The sequence below is a fragment of the Staurois parvus genome, unplaced genomic scaffold, assembly GCF_062004578.1.
Source record: "Staurois parvus isolate SC_StPar_1 unplaced genomic scaffold, SC_StPar_1.0 ptg000165l, whole genome shotgun sequence".
In the NCBI taxonomy this organism is placed as follows: domain Eukaryota; kingdom Metazoa; phylum Chordata; class Amphibia; order Anura; family Ranidae; genus Staurois; species Staurois parvus.
Genome location: NW_028317961.1, coordinates 19,422,474 through 19,439,126, shown reverse-complemented (window position 1 = coordinate 19,439,126; position 16,653 = coordinate 19,422,474). Strand labels below are relative to the sequence as shown.

At 41.3% G+C, this 16,653-nt stretch overlaps 1 protein-coding gene across 1 annotated transcript in view; it reads right to left on the bottom strand.

The window, feature by feature from the left end:
• Positions 1–16,653, bottom strand: part of SYTL3 (synaptotagmin like 3) — an 85,801-nt gene that overhangs the window by 42,432 nt on the left and 26,716 nt on the right. Inside the window, exons 3-4 of the mRNA XM_089676283.1 lie at positions 14,831–15,046; positions 1,451–1,515 (exon numbers count right to left, since the gene is read on the bottom strand). Coding sequence (XP_089532409.1) covers positions 1,451–1,515; positions 14,831–15,046 — 281 coding nt within the window. The remainder of the gene's footprint in view (positions 1–1,450; positions 1,516–14,830; positions 15,047–16,653) is intronic.

The window sequence follows — 16,653 nt, the reverse complement described above, 5'->3', positions numbered from 1 at the left end:
ATGGGGAGGAAGATTGTTTTGTTTATAAACAATCTTCTTCCCTGTCAGCTTGATCACACTGCTCGGGATGGCTGTGCACAGTACAGCCATCCCGATCAGTGTGCTTACACTGAAGAACACAACCCGCCCCCTAGTAAAACACTCCCAGCACACAGTTAATCCTTTGATCGCCCCTCACATTAACCTCTTCCTGCCCAGTGCCATTAGTACAATGTCAGTGCTTTTTTTTTATCACTGATCGCTGTATTGGTGTCACAGGGGTGTCAGTGAAACCAAGTTAGTTCCCCCCAGTGTCAGAATGTCCCGCTAAAAGTCACTGATCGCCGCCATTACTAGTATAAAAAAAATCCCATTATCTATACTGCCATTTGTAAACACTATAACTTTCACATAAACCAATTAATTTATACGTATTGGGATGTTGACATATATGTCGCAGAATACATTTTAGCCAAAATTTATGATGAAATTTGATTTTTTAAATTTTTTTACTGGACATGTTTAATAGCAAAAAGTCCAAAATGTTTTTTTCTCAAAATTGGCGGTCTTTTTTTGCTTAAAACCAAACAAAATTAAAAATGCACAGGCGATCAAATATGGCCAAAACAAAGTTCAAATTGTGGGGAAAAAAAGGGCGTAAATTTCATTTGGGTGCAGCGTTGCATGACCACGCTATTGTCAGTTAAAGTAACGCAAAAAATGGCCTGGTCATGAAGGGGAGTAAATCCTCAGGAGGACAAGTGGTTAATAGAACTTGACAAGCAAACTAAAGCTGCAACTTTTTAAGCAACATTTTTTTTCCCTTTTTGGTTAAAGGTTTTACATAAATTAATAACAGCTGGCCATTGTAAGCTTTCCTGACAGTGTTAAAGAAAATCTCCACGTTTAATATCCCTTTAAATAGTTTACTGCAGTTTAATACACTAACAGGTGCAGTCTGAGCACCACTCAGCCATTCACAGGAAGCTTTGTGTTCTATGAAGGAATACAAAGCTTCCTCTGATGAACGAATACAAAGCTTCCTCTGATTGGTTGAGGCAGAGATGCCAGCAAATGATGTCACAATCCCTGCCTCCGCCAATTAGAGGAAGCTTTGTATTCATTTATTCATTTATAGGACACAAAGCTTCCCATGAATGGTCAAGCAGTGCTCAGCTTGACTTTATTTTATGCAAGGAGAGAGAAGTGAAGCTATACACATCTAACAGTCTCTTACAGAAAATTGACCATGTGGTTAACTCTCTGCTGCCTTTTTCTGTCACTGAGTTTTATAGCCATTCCATTTTAAATACCAACTTTTTTGGCTTTATGGCTCATTAGGGAATTTTACAGCATGACAGAGCACAAGCTGCTAGAGTGATACAGACGCTAAAATAAAATAATGTAACAGTTATTTTTAGGGTCACTTTGTAGCTCTTCCAGCAGCCTCTCACACAAATATAAACTTTACCTGCACATGGAAATTTCTTTTCTCTTTCATCAAAGAACCATTCACCCGTCTTTATTTTAACTTCTCTAAAATATATAAGAAAAAAATGTGATTGTTATATTTATATACTGTAAGCTGTTAAAAATTTAATATATACAGAAAATGGTATTTTCCAAAGTGTAAAGCTGGCCTAGCATGAATCAAAATTCAGCCAATTCTGCAGGGACTAGCCAAATTTCGACCCATGTATGAGCAGGATGGTTGTACAGAAGTCAATCTACTGTTTAATGTATTTTGATGGTGGGGAAGGCTCTTTTCCATTAGAGTACAATAGCACAGCGTGAGGATTCCATCATTCACACACTCAGTTGGGTCGATGGAGAAATCGGATCAGCAGGTTGAACAAAAAAAAAGATATGAATGTAAATGCTGCCTACAACTTGCACTAATGCTAATGTAGCACTCTCCTAGTTAAGTTGCTAGGTGTCACGTCTATGGTAGTGAGCTCTATAAAACCACAGCTTGGGGTTCCCCAGGGCGCGGAATCTAAACCCCAGCCTGCTTGTTCACCAGGGTCCCTGATGGTGGGGATGGACTTGCAGCAGGCTGGGACCAGGTCGCGGCCTCCAGGTACACCCAGCTGAGGTGGAGGAGACCGCTAGCGGGAGCAGGGTGCAAGGGAGAAGACACAGGGAATCCAATGGGCTAGCCGAGGTCAGGACAGGCGGAAAACAAGCAAGGTCAGGAACGGAGCCGGGGTCAGTACACAGGTAGACAACATAGGATACAGAGCAGAACCACACAGAAGCTCCAACAACACGAAGTTGCTCAGGCAATGTGGCCCAGTCTGAGCACATCTTAAATAGACAGGCAGACAAGGAGGCGGGACAGGAAGTGATGGAAGGGAAGGACATAAAACCCAGGGAATAGCGGATGACACCCAGAGGTGAGCACAGACAAACACGTGAAGAAATCAAGAGCCGCAAGGAGGTAAGAGTAAACACACAAGAGGCTGCAAGCTAACTTGTGACAGTACCCCCCCCCCCCCCCCCCTTACGAGGTCTCCCCACTTTTTCAGGGCCAGGCTTAAGGGGAAACCTCTAATGAAACAATTCCACCAGATGGGGTGCAGAAACATCAGTAGAAGAAATCCAACACCTCTCCTCAGGACCATATCCCTTCCAGTCAATTAGATACAAGAGCTTCCCTCTCATGAATTTAGAATCCAATATTTGCTTGACTTCATACTGATCCGAAGTACTCGCTATTGGGGAAGAATGATAATGAGGACAGGAAAATCTGTTGATGATATACGGTCTCAGAAGAGAAACATGGAAAACATTAGGGATTCTCAGATGTGAAGGGAGGTGGAGCTTGAAAGCAACAGGATTGACCTGGCAAAGGATGGTAAGGGGACCAATGAACCAAGGAGAAAATTTCATAAAGGGTACCCATAGACGGATACTCTTAGTATAGAGCCAAACCTTGTCATCCGGGAAATATTTGGGACTCACCCGGTGATGACAATTTGCAGCTACTTTGTACTTAGAAGCTGACTAATGTACACTCTTGGAAACATTTGCCTCAGAAGGAGTAAGACTAGGAGAACAAACGACAGGAAGCTGGTTGGAGCAGACTTCAATGACCAGGATGAAGGGTCTAGTGAGGAGGCTGCCAGGGAGGGCACAGGAGTAGGCGTGAAGGTTTTGATTTGTACAGTGGGCAAAACAGGCTGTGCAAAACAGGAACCTAGGGTAATACAAGGAACAGAAAGCACTGTAGGATGTATGGGGGCAGGACTGGGGACATAAGGCACTGTAGGGTGTAGAGGGGCAGGAAAAGGGACAGAGGGTACAGTAGCTACTAATGTGGAAACCACAGCTGGATCCTAAGCAGCTGAAGGGAGTTTTGGGGTCTCAGCATGCAGAGCACATGAATCTGGGAACTCAGATGGTACAGAGGTCACAGATGTTGGGACCTCCACCCAACCAAAAGGTCGCGGTATAGGAGCTCTGAGCTGCAACATATGTAAAGGGACCAAAGATTTGGGCAGCAAAGAGGGTAAGGAACTAGAGGTGGACCGCACCGGAAGGGAGCCCGCAATAGGAGTAGGCAGGGGAGCAGCCTTACTACAAGAAACATCTTGTAAGGTCTGGCAATGTTGAAGGAGCATAGGGGAGGTGGTGGCCACAGGCATGGGTACAGTGCAAGGTGGGCAGACAGAACAAGACCTAATTAGATGACCTTCAGCCCCACAGTAAAGGCATAGACTGAATCTTTGGCGACGTGATCACTCTTGTGGAGTAAGGTGTGTTCAGCCCAACTGCATGGGCTCTTCAGACGTCGGTACGGTTGCAGAGGTAAGTTGATCAGGGACTTTCTGGAAAACAGGAGCAAAAGAACCCACTGGAGGGCGATGTGGATGAGCCCTTAGCAGATCTTGCTCCTGGAAGCAGATATCGATCTGGATGCTAAGAGCAATCAAGTCATCCAGGGAGGAGGGTATAGTTCTTCCAGCTAGTTCATCCTTAATATGGTCTGCTAGACCCTGCCAAGAGGTTGCAGAGAGGGCTTCATTATTCTATGCCAGTTCCGAGGCTAAGGTGCGAAACAGAACTGCATATTGTCCAACAGTCCTGGTATCTTGATGAAGCCGAAGAAGAGCTCCTGCGGCAGATGAAGTCCTGCCGGGCACATCGAATGTCTTATGGAAAGCTTGCAGGAAGGCTGGGAGGCTACCAATAGTTGGATCTTGTCGCTCCCACAGTGGCGAGGCCCAAGCCAATGCTTCACCAGATAGGAGGGAAATCATATATGCCACCTTGGAACGATCAGTAGAAAAATAGTGGGCTGCTAGCTCGAAGTGAATTGAGCACTGGTTGATAAAGCCCCAACAAGCTTTGGGATCACCAGAGAAGTGAGGCAGTGGAGGCAGCTGGAGTCTCGAAGGACAGTGTTCCACTGGGGGAACAGCGGAAGGTGGTGCAGCGGGAATCAGAGCAGGGGCCGAAACAGAGGGTGAGGAAGTGGACGAAGCCTGTAGCTGATCCAACCGGGAGGAGAGTTCCTGCAGACAGTGCATGATTTGTTCTTGGAAGGCCCGTTGGACCTCAACTCTGAGCACCAAAGCCTGAAGTTGTTCCAGGACAGGCTGCGGTGTCTCTGAAGAGCTCATGGCCTGAGCAAACTGTAACGTCTATGGTAGTGAGCTCTATAAAACCACAGCTTGGGGTTCCCCAGGGTGCGGACTCCAGGTACACCCAGCTGAGGTGGAGGAGACCGCTAGCAGGAGCAGGGTGCAAGGGAGAAGACACAGGGAATCCAATGGGCTAGCCGAGGTCAGGACAGGCGGAAAGCAAGCAAGGTCAGGAACGAAGCCGAGGTCGGTACACAGGTTACAGAGCAGAACCACACAGAAGCTCCAACAACACGAAGTTGCTCAGGCAATGTGACCCAGTCTGAGCACATCTTAAATAGGCAGGCAGACAAGGAGGCGGGACAGGAAGTGATGGAAGGGAAGGACATAAAACCTAGGGTATAGCAGATGACGCCCAGATGTGAGCACAGACAAACGCACATGTGAAGAAATCAAGAACAGCAAGGAGGTAAGAGTAAACACACAAGAGGCTGCAAGCTAACTTGTGACACTAGGTAAATTTAGTTTTTAGCTTCTGCTGTGATCACAGGAGCAGTAAGCATTTGGTTTGTTCTGCTCAGAGCATTACAGGCTGAGAGTTTGATTACTTTTCCCTGCCTCTAGAAAGAAGAAGTTTCTAGAGCTTAGGGTGGGAGAATTTAAATTTTCAGTCTGCATATTCAGCTGGGCCTAGCCAATCCCTGGTTAGGTGTGCCCAGATGGTGGCTAGGCTGCTGTTAAATAGTCTGGATCCTTGAGGAGATTGGCTTTTTCCCCCTGTGGAGATGGATCAGTAAGCTGAGAAGAGAGAGGCTGCTTGACCCTGGAACCCCATAGACTGAATACTGGACCACTTTGCAAGAGGCTGCACCTATGGACTGTCTGTGTTCCAGGATTCAGAGAGTAAAGCCTCTACCTGTGCATATACTACTTCATGTTCGCCAGCCATGAACCGTGGACTGTTCCAGGCTGTCTTTACCTGTGCACACACTACTTCATGGTCCCAAGCCGTGAACTGTGGACTGTTCCAGTCTGCCATTATCTGTGCTCATACTACTTTGTGGTCCTGGTCATGAACTGTGGACTCTTCCAGTCCACCTTTACCTATGCTCATACTACTTCATGGTCCCCAGCTGTGAAACGTGGACTATTCTGGTCTACTTACACTACTGCTACAGCTGCTAAGCAAGAAGTGTCATCTACTAGCAATACTTTCTGTTTTGGAGTATCCTACATCACCCTAAATCCCCTGCCAAATTTCTACTAGCAAACAAACTTAAAAAAAGACATCCTCTACCTAGACCGTTCAATGAGCTGGAATGAATAGAGTGTTGCTGTGTGCCTGGCTGCCTCTGCACTGTTTTGGTAAAGAACCTGTCTAATCTACAGTGGCTCCTTCATGGGTTAGCGCTACACTGATATGTGTCTTAACAGCATATGTGAAGTGTTGCCAACTTGGGGCTCAGGAGGCCATTGCAGAGGACCAGGTGTGATACTCACAGCTGAATATCCATTGTGATGCAAAGACATTAATGGCATCCTATAAGAGAATAGGGGGCCTACTAGCCACAAGGAGTTACAGACCATGATCAAAAGGCAAGAATTGACTGTATGTATAGGTTCCAGAGGCCATCTTGGAGAAATAAATATGAAAGAAGAGTGGCACAATAACCTTTAATTTCTAAGAATATAAATAGATTTGCACCTGGTATACCCAGGGATATGACAACAACAACAACTGTGTTGTGCATGGTCAAAAAAGATGCCAACATACAGTTAAAATGATTCAGATATAAGACAGTGTTATATGATGGATTTAAAGCTGCAGGTTTTACTAGAATATCTCAAGAAAAATATTAAGGCATATTTATATATATATATATATATATATATATACTATATTGCCAAATGTATTGGGACACCCCTCCAAATCACTGGATTCAGGTGTTCCAACCATCTCCATGGCCACAGGTGTATAAAATTAAGCACCGAGGCATGCAGACTGCTTCTATAAATATTTGTGCAAGAATGGGTTGCTCTCAGGAGCTCAGTGAATTCAAATATGGTACCATGGTAGGTTGCCACCTGTGCACCCATATGGAAGAAAAATATATTTGAAATATATTTTAAAATATCCTTCCCAAATATATTGACATATATTTGAGATGCTACAATTTTGGCCATATTCAATTTATTTAAAAATATATTTCAATATATATATATATATATATATATATATATATATATATATATATAAATATATAAAATGTATGTTGAAATGCGTTTTTATTACAAAATATATAAAAAATATTTTTAAAAATACATTTCAAATATACTGTATGTCTTTAAAAATACAAATCTACATTTTTGGAATGCATTTACAAATATATGTTAAAATATATATTTTTAAAATATATTCTTCAGATTTTTTTTTAACATATAAAAAAGTCATTTTAACATATATTTTTACATATATTTGTAAATGCATTCCAAAAATGTAGATTTGTATTTTTAAAGACATACATTATATTTGAAATGTATTTTTAAAAATATTTTTCATATATGTTGTAATAAAAACACATTTCAACATACAGTATATATAGATATATATTTATTGAAATATATTTTGAAATATATTGAATATGGCCAACATTTTAGCATTTCAAATATATGTCAATTTATTTGGGAAGAATATTTTTAAAATATATTTCAAATATATTTTTCTTCCATGTGGGCAATAAGTCCATCCGTGAAATTTCCTTGTTACTAAATATTCCTTGGTCAACTGTTAGTGGTATTATAACAAAGTGGAAGCAACTGGGAACAACAGCAACTCAGCCACGAAGTGGTAGGCCACGTAAATGACAGAGCAGGGTCAGCACATGCTAAAGTGCACAATGCTCAGAAGTTGCCAACTGTCTGCAGAGGCAATAGCTAAAGACCTACAAACTTTGTGTGACCTTCAGATTAGCACAACAACAGTGCGTAGAGAGCTGCATGAAATGGGTTTTCATGGCCGAGCAATGCAAAGTGTCTTATGCAGTGGTGTAAAGCACACCGCCACTGGACCCTAGGGTAGTGGAGGCGTGTTCTCTGGAGTGATGAATCACACTTCTCTGTCTGGCAATCTCTGTCTGGGTTTGGCGGTTGCCAGGACAATGGCACTTGCCTGACTGCATTGTGCCAAGTGTAAAGTTTGGTGGAGAGGGAATTATGGTGTGGGGTTGTTTTTCAGGGGTTGGGTGTGGCCCCTTAGTTCCAGGGAAGGGAACTCTTAAGGAGTCAGCATTCTAAGACATTTTGAACAATTGAATGCTCCCAACTTTGTAGGAACAGTTTGGGGATGGCCCCTTCCTGTTCCAACATGACTGCGCACCAGTGCACAAAGCAAGGTCCATACAGACATGGATGAGCGAGTTTGGGGTGGAGGAACTTGCCTGGCCTGCACGGAGTCCTGACTTCAACCTGATAGAAAATCTTTGGGATGAAATAATATGCGGAGACTGCGAGCCAGGCCTTCTTGTCTGACATCAGTGCCTGACCTCAGAAGAATGGTCAAACATTCCCATAAACACACTCCTAAACCTTGTGGACAGCCTTCCCAGAAGAGCTGAAGCTGTTATAGCTGCAAAGGGTGGGCCAACTCAATATTAACCCTACAGACTAAGACTGGGATGCCCTTGAAGTTCATGTGTGTGTAAAGGCAGGTGTTCCAATACTTTTGGCATTATAGTGTGTGTATATATATATATATATACTGTATATAAAATATGTTTATTTCTCTTTTGGATAGAGGATAGAAAATGGCTAAAACACTTGGGTTTGCATTACTGTCTATGTCTGTGATAGGAAATCAAGAATTTCACAATTTTCACCAGTGCCAGAATAGGGGGTAAATCTTCTAATGAGAACAACTGTTCAGTGGCAGCTGCCTATGGGCGATTTCACCTCACTTTGAAGAGATTTCTTCTTGCTTTTTGTTTCTCTGAAACAAGATGTAAGTGGAATCTTCTCAACAGGACCCACTAAAAAGGAAAAGGCATTGAACCATTCCACATTCTATCCAAAACCAGTGTAGCACTACCCCCCCCCCCCCCGGGAGCTGCTTGTATCTTGCCAAGGCTTTCCTCTAGACCTTCTCCTACAGCCAAGCACACATCATTTCTTATAGCACACAAGTGCACACAACTTCCACTCGTTAATTCAATGATCAGTCTAGGGGTTGTAGTTTTTTTGTTGTTTTAGTTTGTCTTTAGAACTGGGGTGGGGGAAGGGATACTTCACATCAAACTATGCACAATTGGGGACAGCTTTCTTTAAGTGGATCTGTGTAGCAGACTGCACAAGATATGCAGACTTAGTGGACAGTTGCTCTTCTGGACACCAGCCGGTGTCCCCTCTAGCTTACACCCAGCAGCACCAACAATATAGGTCCCAAGGGGGGATAAAAAGCACAAGTCCCAGCATCCATGTAGAACAGTCTTGCACTCACAAGATCCTTGCTGCAGGTCACCTTCCTCTGTGATACCAGACAGGATCTGTAGACATCCCCCTCAGTCAGCTCTTAGAAGCACCATGGGTTTCAGCATTCTAACCCTTGGGTCACCCACCCAAGACCTTCTGACAGCATGAGCCAGAGAGGCAGCCACCTCCCCTGGTTTGAAATCCCATCTCGGAGGAAGAGAAAGAAGAACCCATATCCCATGTGCTCACTGAATACAAACACCAGTACCCAGCATGCTCAGGGGCACCACTCCTTGTAATTGGCTGGAACCAGTGGTGTATTTAGGTTTTGTGCTGCCCTAGGCAACACAAAAATTGGCTCTCCTCCCCACGGAGAGACCCTGACACCGACACCCCACGGAGAGACCCTGACACCGACAAACACCCCCCTCCCCCACGAAGAGAGCCTGACGTTGACCAACAACATCCCAGCCCTACCCCCACCTGAGAGAGTTTCCACTACCACCGCCCCCCATACACTGGCAACCCCACCCTGGCAAGAGATAAGACACCCACCTTCACAGCTCTGGATATTCCCGGGAACAAGAGTCAGGCTCTGCATACACCATCAAGCAGTCCCTAGCCTCTCTCAGATCCCACCTGGTCTCCATGCTGCATGTGTCTCTTCTTCCTTTCCTTCTTTCGGGGGATGACACTGCCCCCCTGAAAAATGCTGCTGCCCCCCTGAAAAATGCGCCCTAGGCAAATGCCTTGTTTGCCTTGTGGTAAATACACCCCTGGCTGTTACAGCATTCATATTCATGCTGCTTATATCATGGGTTATTTCTATTTACCCAGAACCTTCCAAGATTTCCTGGATAGAGAGGAGCTAATCACAGCAGCAGCACTGTGAGCCACACAGGCGCTTACCACTAAACAATTACAGCTTTCTGTTACGCAGAAAACTGCTATATTTAACCTGCAGGAGACCACACTATACTAAACTAGACTATATAAATCCTAGCATCCTATCTAGGAGGGTGCAACACTAACAGAAAGTTTTAGTTTTTATATATATATATATATATATATATATATATATCAGTTGTGTTCAAAATAATAGCAGTCAGACATCACTAACCTGATCAATCACTGTTTTTGGTAGAAATGATATTTCTACATGGCAAATTATTTACTAGCAGGTGTAGTAGAGTAAGAGAAATCCAACAGACCCAACAGTCATGACATGCATGCTGCTTATTCTGTGTAATTGAATCACTAATTGAAAGGGGCATGTTCAAAATAATAGCAGTGTGGAGTTCTATTAGTGAGGTCATTCATTCTTTGAAAAAGAGGTGGCAATTATTGCCCTTATTTAAGGAAGGAAGGCAGCAAATGTTGTACATGCTGGTTACAGTGCTTTTCTCTCTGAAATTCTGAGGAAAATGGTACGTTCCAGACATTGTTCAGAAGAACAGCGTACCTTGATTAAAAAGTTGATTGGAGAGGGGAAAACATATAAGGAAGTGCAGAAAATGATAGGCTGCTCAGCTAAAATGATCGCAAATGCTTTAAAATGGCAACCAAAACCTGAAAGACGTGGAAGAAAGCGAAAAGCTACCATTCGAATGAATAGAAGAATAGCCAAAATGGCAAGGGCTCAACCAACAATCAGCTCCAGGAAGATCAAAGAAGGTCTAAAGTTACCTGTGAGTACTGTTACAATTAGAAGACGCCTATCTGAAGCCAAGCTATATGCAAGAAGCACCCGCAAAGTCCCAAAAATACACGCTGAAGAGGTTACAATTTGCCAAAGAGCACATTGACTGGCCTAAAGAGAAATGGAGCAACATTTTGTGGACTGATGAAAGTAAGATTGTTCTTTTTGGGTCTAGTGGCCGGAGACAGTTTGTCAGATGACCCCCAAACACTGAATTCAAGCCACAGTACACTGTGAAGACAGTGAAGCATGGTTGCGCAAGCATCATGATATGGGGATGTTTCTCATACTACGGTGTTGGGCCTATTTATCGCATACCAGGGATCATGGATCAGTTTGAATACATCAGAATACTTGAAGAGGTCATGCTGCTTTATGCTGAAGAGGAAATGCCCTTGAAATGGGTGTTCCAACAAGACAACGACCCCAAATACACCAGTAAACGTGCAACATCTTGGTTCCAGACCAACAAGATTGACGTTATGGAGTGGCCAGCCCAATCCCCGGATCTTAATCCAATAGAAAACTTGTGGGGTGATATCAAAAATGCAGTTTCTGAGGCAAAACCAAGAAATAGAGAAGAACTGTGGAATGCAGTCCAATCATTCTGGGCTGGAATACCTGTTCACAGGTGCCAGAAGTTGGTTGACTCCATGCAACACAGATGTACAGCAGTTCTCAGAAACAGTGCTTATACAACTAAATATTAATTAAGTGATTTAAAGGAAAGCAAAATCTTCAAACATTTTTCAGTTTATATAGTGAATGTTTGAGTTTGTAAAGAAGAATACAAACACTGCTATTTTTTTGAACCGTCTAATATTCACTTTTCTTCAATTTGTTTAGAGGAACAACACAAATTTGATATATTTTTCTTCATGTTTTGATTTGGAATAGAATGTGTAGTGTTCCCAATGCATTTGTGTGTATGGAAATAAAAGCTATTAGAAGGATTTTTTATTCACTTTTTTCAACACACTGCTATTATTTTGAATACAACTGTATATATACTTTGCAACTGTCTAATCATTTGAGATAGACACATCAATATGTCTTCTTCATTTTAATTTCAAGTTATTGCAATGTAAAGGGTTCTGCCAGATGACTCTTGGATAATTTGGGGACATTACCCTACACTTCTTGTCCCAGAGACACAACATGAAGCTAGAACAAATCTCCCACAGTGAGAGAAATGTTCCTTTTTCTAGATCCGGAACAGGTATTTCCTGTTTTGATTCTTAAGCCATATCAGCTTGGGAATTCACTTTATTTGGTGAGTGTGGGCGCAATCAATTATCAATGATGATGTGAGCACGCTGAAAAATGTATGCATATTTTTTCATTACTTTTTCATCACTGTTTTCTTTCTATATTGGAGCACTGGACTTTTATTTGGGACTTTTTGGACTTTCGTATTTTTTCTTTAATTTTGTATGATCTTTTTTGCTCTGTGTTTTATTATGTTAATTTAGATTTTTTTTCTTTGAGCAGCAGCATTTATTGATTGTGGTTTTAATTATTCCCTTGGCACTAGTTTTGTTAACTATTGAACTTTCCATCACTCTTGTCATTTGAAAATTAAAATCAGGCTAAAAGCAGGAGTTTCTGTATGGTTTTAACATGACAAAGAAGAAACAGAACAGGGTGACTGATTAAAATTTTTCTTATCTGCTGATAAGATTACAGTCCTATTTCATGAATAGAGAGACTGCAAAGAGGAGTTTGGGCAGACAAAATGCAGCTACAGCTCAATGTACTGTATTTCAGAAGAATGAAGCAGTGACTGGAGAAATTAGTTCAGGCTCAAAAGAAGAGCCCCGCACTTCAGGATAAGGCAGCCATATATTCCTGACTGGAGGACTGACTGCACAGAAACTAATAATTAATCATAAACTGACAGGACCATTTTCATGGAGACAGGGTTTGGATTTAAGTTCCTCTAAGGATGCTTATCAATGACATAAATGTTTCATATGAAAAACTGAGCTTTTATCTCTTATGAAGTCAATTACATTCTCTAGTGTTTCACCCTGTAAGCTTTTGTTAGCCTAGGTTCACATACAGAATATGCAGTGCATTTCCATGCATATATTGCAGATACAGAAGCCCATTCGAGAAACATGGGGAAACAAATCCTGATTTTTATTTATTTATTTTTAATAAATTGTACTGTGCCAAGTCTTATGGTGCCACAGCATCATGGAACTCGGTGCAGTGCGAAAGTACGCAACAGTTGCCTTAGATTGTAAGCCCCTTGAGGGTTAGGGACTAATGTTAATGTACAATATATGTATGTAAAAGTGCTGCGTAAATTGATGGCGCTATATAAATACCTGTAATAAACTAAATTAAAATAAATAAATAAAATGTGTGGGGGTGCCATTAAGAATTAATGGCTTCACTGCACAGCTACTAAAGAGCAGTGTGTTTTGGCTGTGGGTCAGCAATGTGCGCAACTTTGTGAATGTGAACTTACCTAAATCCATTCTTTTATTGCCAAGTCTACATGATTGTGGGCATGGTATAAGCCTGCCCATATGGAAGAAAAATATATTTTAAACATATTCTTCCCAAATATATTGCCATATATTTGAAATGCTACAATTTTAATTAAAAAATCTTAAATAAAACCACAGCTTGGGGTTCCCCAGGGCGCGGAATCTAAGCCCCAGCCTGCTTGTTCACCATGGCCCCTGATGGTGGGGATGGACTTGCAGCAGGCTGGGACCAGGTCGCGGCCTCCAGGTACACCCAGCTGAGGGAGAAGACACAGGGAATCCAATGGGCTAGCCAAAGTCAGGATAGGCGGAAAACAAGCAAGGTCAGGAACGAAGCCGGGGTCGGTACACAGGTAGACAACACAGGATACAGAGCAGAACCACACAGAAGCTCCAACAACACGAAGTTGCTAAGGCAATGTGGCCCAGTCTGAGCACATCTTAAATGGACAGGCAGACAAGGAGGCGGGACAGGCAGGGAATAGCAGATGACGCCCAGAGGTGAGCACAGACAAACACACGTGAAGAAATCAAGAGCCGCAAGGAGGTAAGAGTAAACATATATTTGAAATATATTTTAAAATATCCTTCCCAAATATATTGACATATATTTGAGATGCTACAATTTTGGCCATATTCAATATATTTAAAAATATATTTCAATATATATATATATTATAGATATAAAAAATCTGAAGCATATATTTTAAAATAAAAGTATAGTTTTAAAAATATATTTTTTTAATATAATTTTAAGATTTTTTTTAACATATAAAAAAGTAATTTTAACATATATTGTTACATATATTTGTAAATGCATTCCAAAAAATATAGATCTGTATTTTTAAAGACATACTGTATATTTGAAATGTATTTTTAAAAATATATTTCATATATTTTGAATATATTTCATATATTTTGTATTAAAAATGCATTTCAACATGCAGCAGTGTGTGTATGTATATATATATATATATATATATATATATATATATATATATATATTTATTTTTTAAAATATATTTAATATGGCCAAAATTGTAGCATTTCAAATATATGGTAATATATGTGGGTAGAAAATATTTTTTTAAATATATTTCAGATGTATTTTTCTTCCATGTGGGTGCATTCAGAGAGTATTCCTGGTGATGTTTACAGGCGTATTACAGGATCTTTAGAAGTGTTTATGCACATGTATCAAGCTTCAGAAGATTTTTTCCTGAGCTGGGCAATGGGAGCAGAGCAGTTCTTTAGGAGCAGAGGAGCTTTACAGGCCCCTAAATACATTCAAAAAATAAAGATCATATACTATTTTCAGCGTAGGGAGCACAGTGTAGAGTGACTAAGCATGCAAGTGTGAACAGGAACAATTCAATATGGGATTCTGCATGTTGAGCATAGTCAGGCATAGGGAAACAAGCAGAAAAATGCTCAAGTGTGACTGGGGGCTAAATAGAAAAGTACAGCTGTTAGTAAAGGTTGATTATTGAATGCCTCAATGACTCAATTATCTGTTTGTTATTTCTAAAATGTGTCCTGTTGATTTGCAATCAACAGGAAGAGGGACTAGGAGAAAGAAACAATAATATGTGAGGAATTATTACCCGTAAGCGTTGCACACTGTACACTTCCATGCCAGACTAAAGCGGTAAACCTGACATTCATGACAGACCCTGTGGCTGCAGCCATTGCAAACAGCACCTCTGTTCACTATCCTTCCAAGAGCTTTCTGGCAGCGGGCACAAGACCTCTCTTGGTATTCTTGCCTTGCACTTTTTGCACCTTTCCATCGTAGTTGTTGTAGATGTGCTTTCAATTTTCTGCATCAAATAACAGAAAGAACATAAACAGACATAAGTAGAACATTGATAGTCATTGGTACAAATAATCAACAATAACAATAAGAACATTTTATCAGAAAAACATACCCAGGGAAATGTTCCAAAAGAGCCCTCGATTTAGTTCTGGTTCAGATGCAACTTTGGTTACAATGAATTGCATGACAATGGAAACACTGCTTAAAATGATGCCCATTCACATCAATGCAGGGCATCTGAGATGCAACTTTGGGAAATGGTCCTGTTTTACTTTGGTGCCATTTACACTCCAATTTTCTAAAGTGAGCAAAATCCTCTCTTGTATTAAAAGAGGTATAGACTCCAGAGAGAGAGATATCATATTACCCCTGTACAAATCATTAGTAAGACCTCATGTGGAATATGCAGTTCAGTTTTGGGCACCAATTTACAAATAGAACATTGGGGAACTGGAGAAAGTACAGAGAAGGGCAACCAAACTGATAAGAGGCATGGAGGAGATCAGCTATGAGGAAAGATTAGAGGAACTGAATTTATTCTCTCTTGAGAAGAGGAGATTAAGGGGGAATATGATCAACATGTATAAATACATCAGTGGTTCATATAGTGAACTCAGTGTAGAGTTATTCACCCTGAGGTCATCACAGAGGACAAGGGGGCACTCTTTACATCTGGAGGAAAAGAAATTTAATCTCCAAACATGGAAAGGTTTCTTCACAGTGAGAGCTGTGAAAATGTGGAATAGACTCCCTCAAGAGTTAGTTTTGGCCAGCTCAGTGGATTGCTTTAAAAAAGGCCTGGATTGTTTCTTGGATACACAGAATATAACTGGATACTAACATTTATAGGTAAAGTTGATCCAGGGAATAGCCAACTGCCCCTCTGGGGATCAGAAAGGAATTTTTTTCCCTGCAGGAGCAAATTGGATCATGCTTTGCTGGGGTTTTTGCCTTCCTCTGGATCACCTGTGGGTATAGGATTATAACTTTTTTTTTTTTAATGGTTGAACTGGATGGACGTTTGTCTTTTTTCAGCCAGACTAACTATGTTACTATGTAATTTGGTGCCATAGAATAGGCAAACCACATCCAAAATGCAGAATCCATTCATAATCATATCATAGTAGTGTGAACCGAGCCTTAAACACTGTAGAGCTTATGATCAATTTCATCAGTTGTTTCAAACCCACTCTTCTCTCCAAAATTTTTCAGCCTAAGCAGACTGTTAATTACTGTGTATGCAAATTTTGACTTTTTGCCTAACAGCTTCTAAAAGCACTCACCTCCACCCCTAACAACTCTTGATCACCCATATATGCCTACTGCTCAGCACAGAGTAGTGGAATGTGACCATCACAGGAATGGTTGAAGTGCCAACTGGATTCAAGTTTACCCAGCCCAATGGGGAAACAACTGGGTATCAGAGGACAGACTAGAGCAGAGTTTTTATTTTTCTGAAAATGCACCGCTGTGTAACGTTTAGTAGTATATACTGTGTTTGGCAGTCATTTCTGTAAACATTGGCAAAGGGAAAGGTTTCTTTAAGGCTTGCATACACTATTTTGTGCATATTGTATAGGAATACTCTTTAAACAAACATTCAGTTAAGAG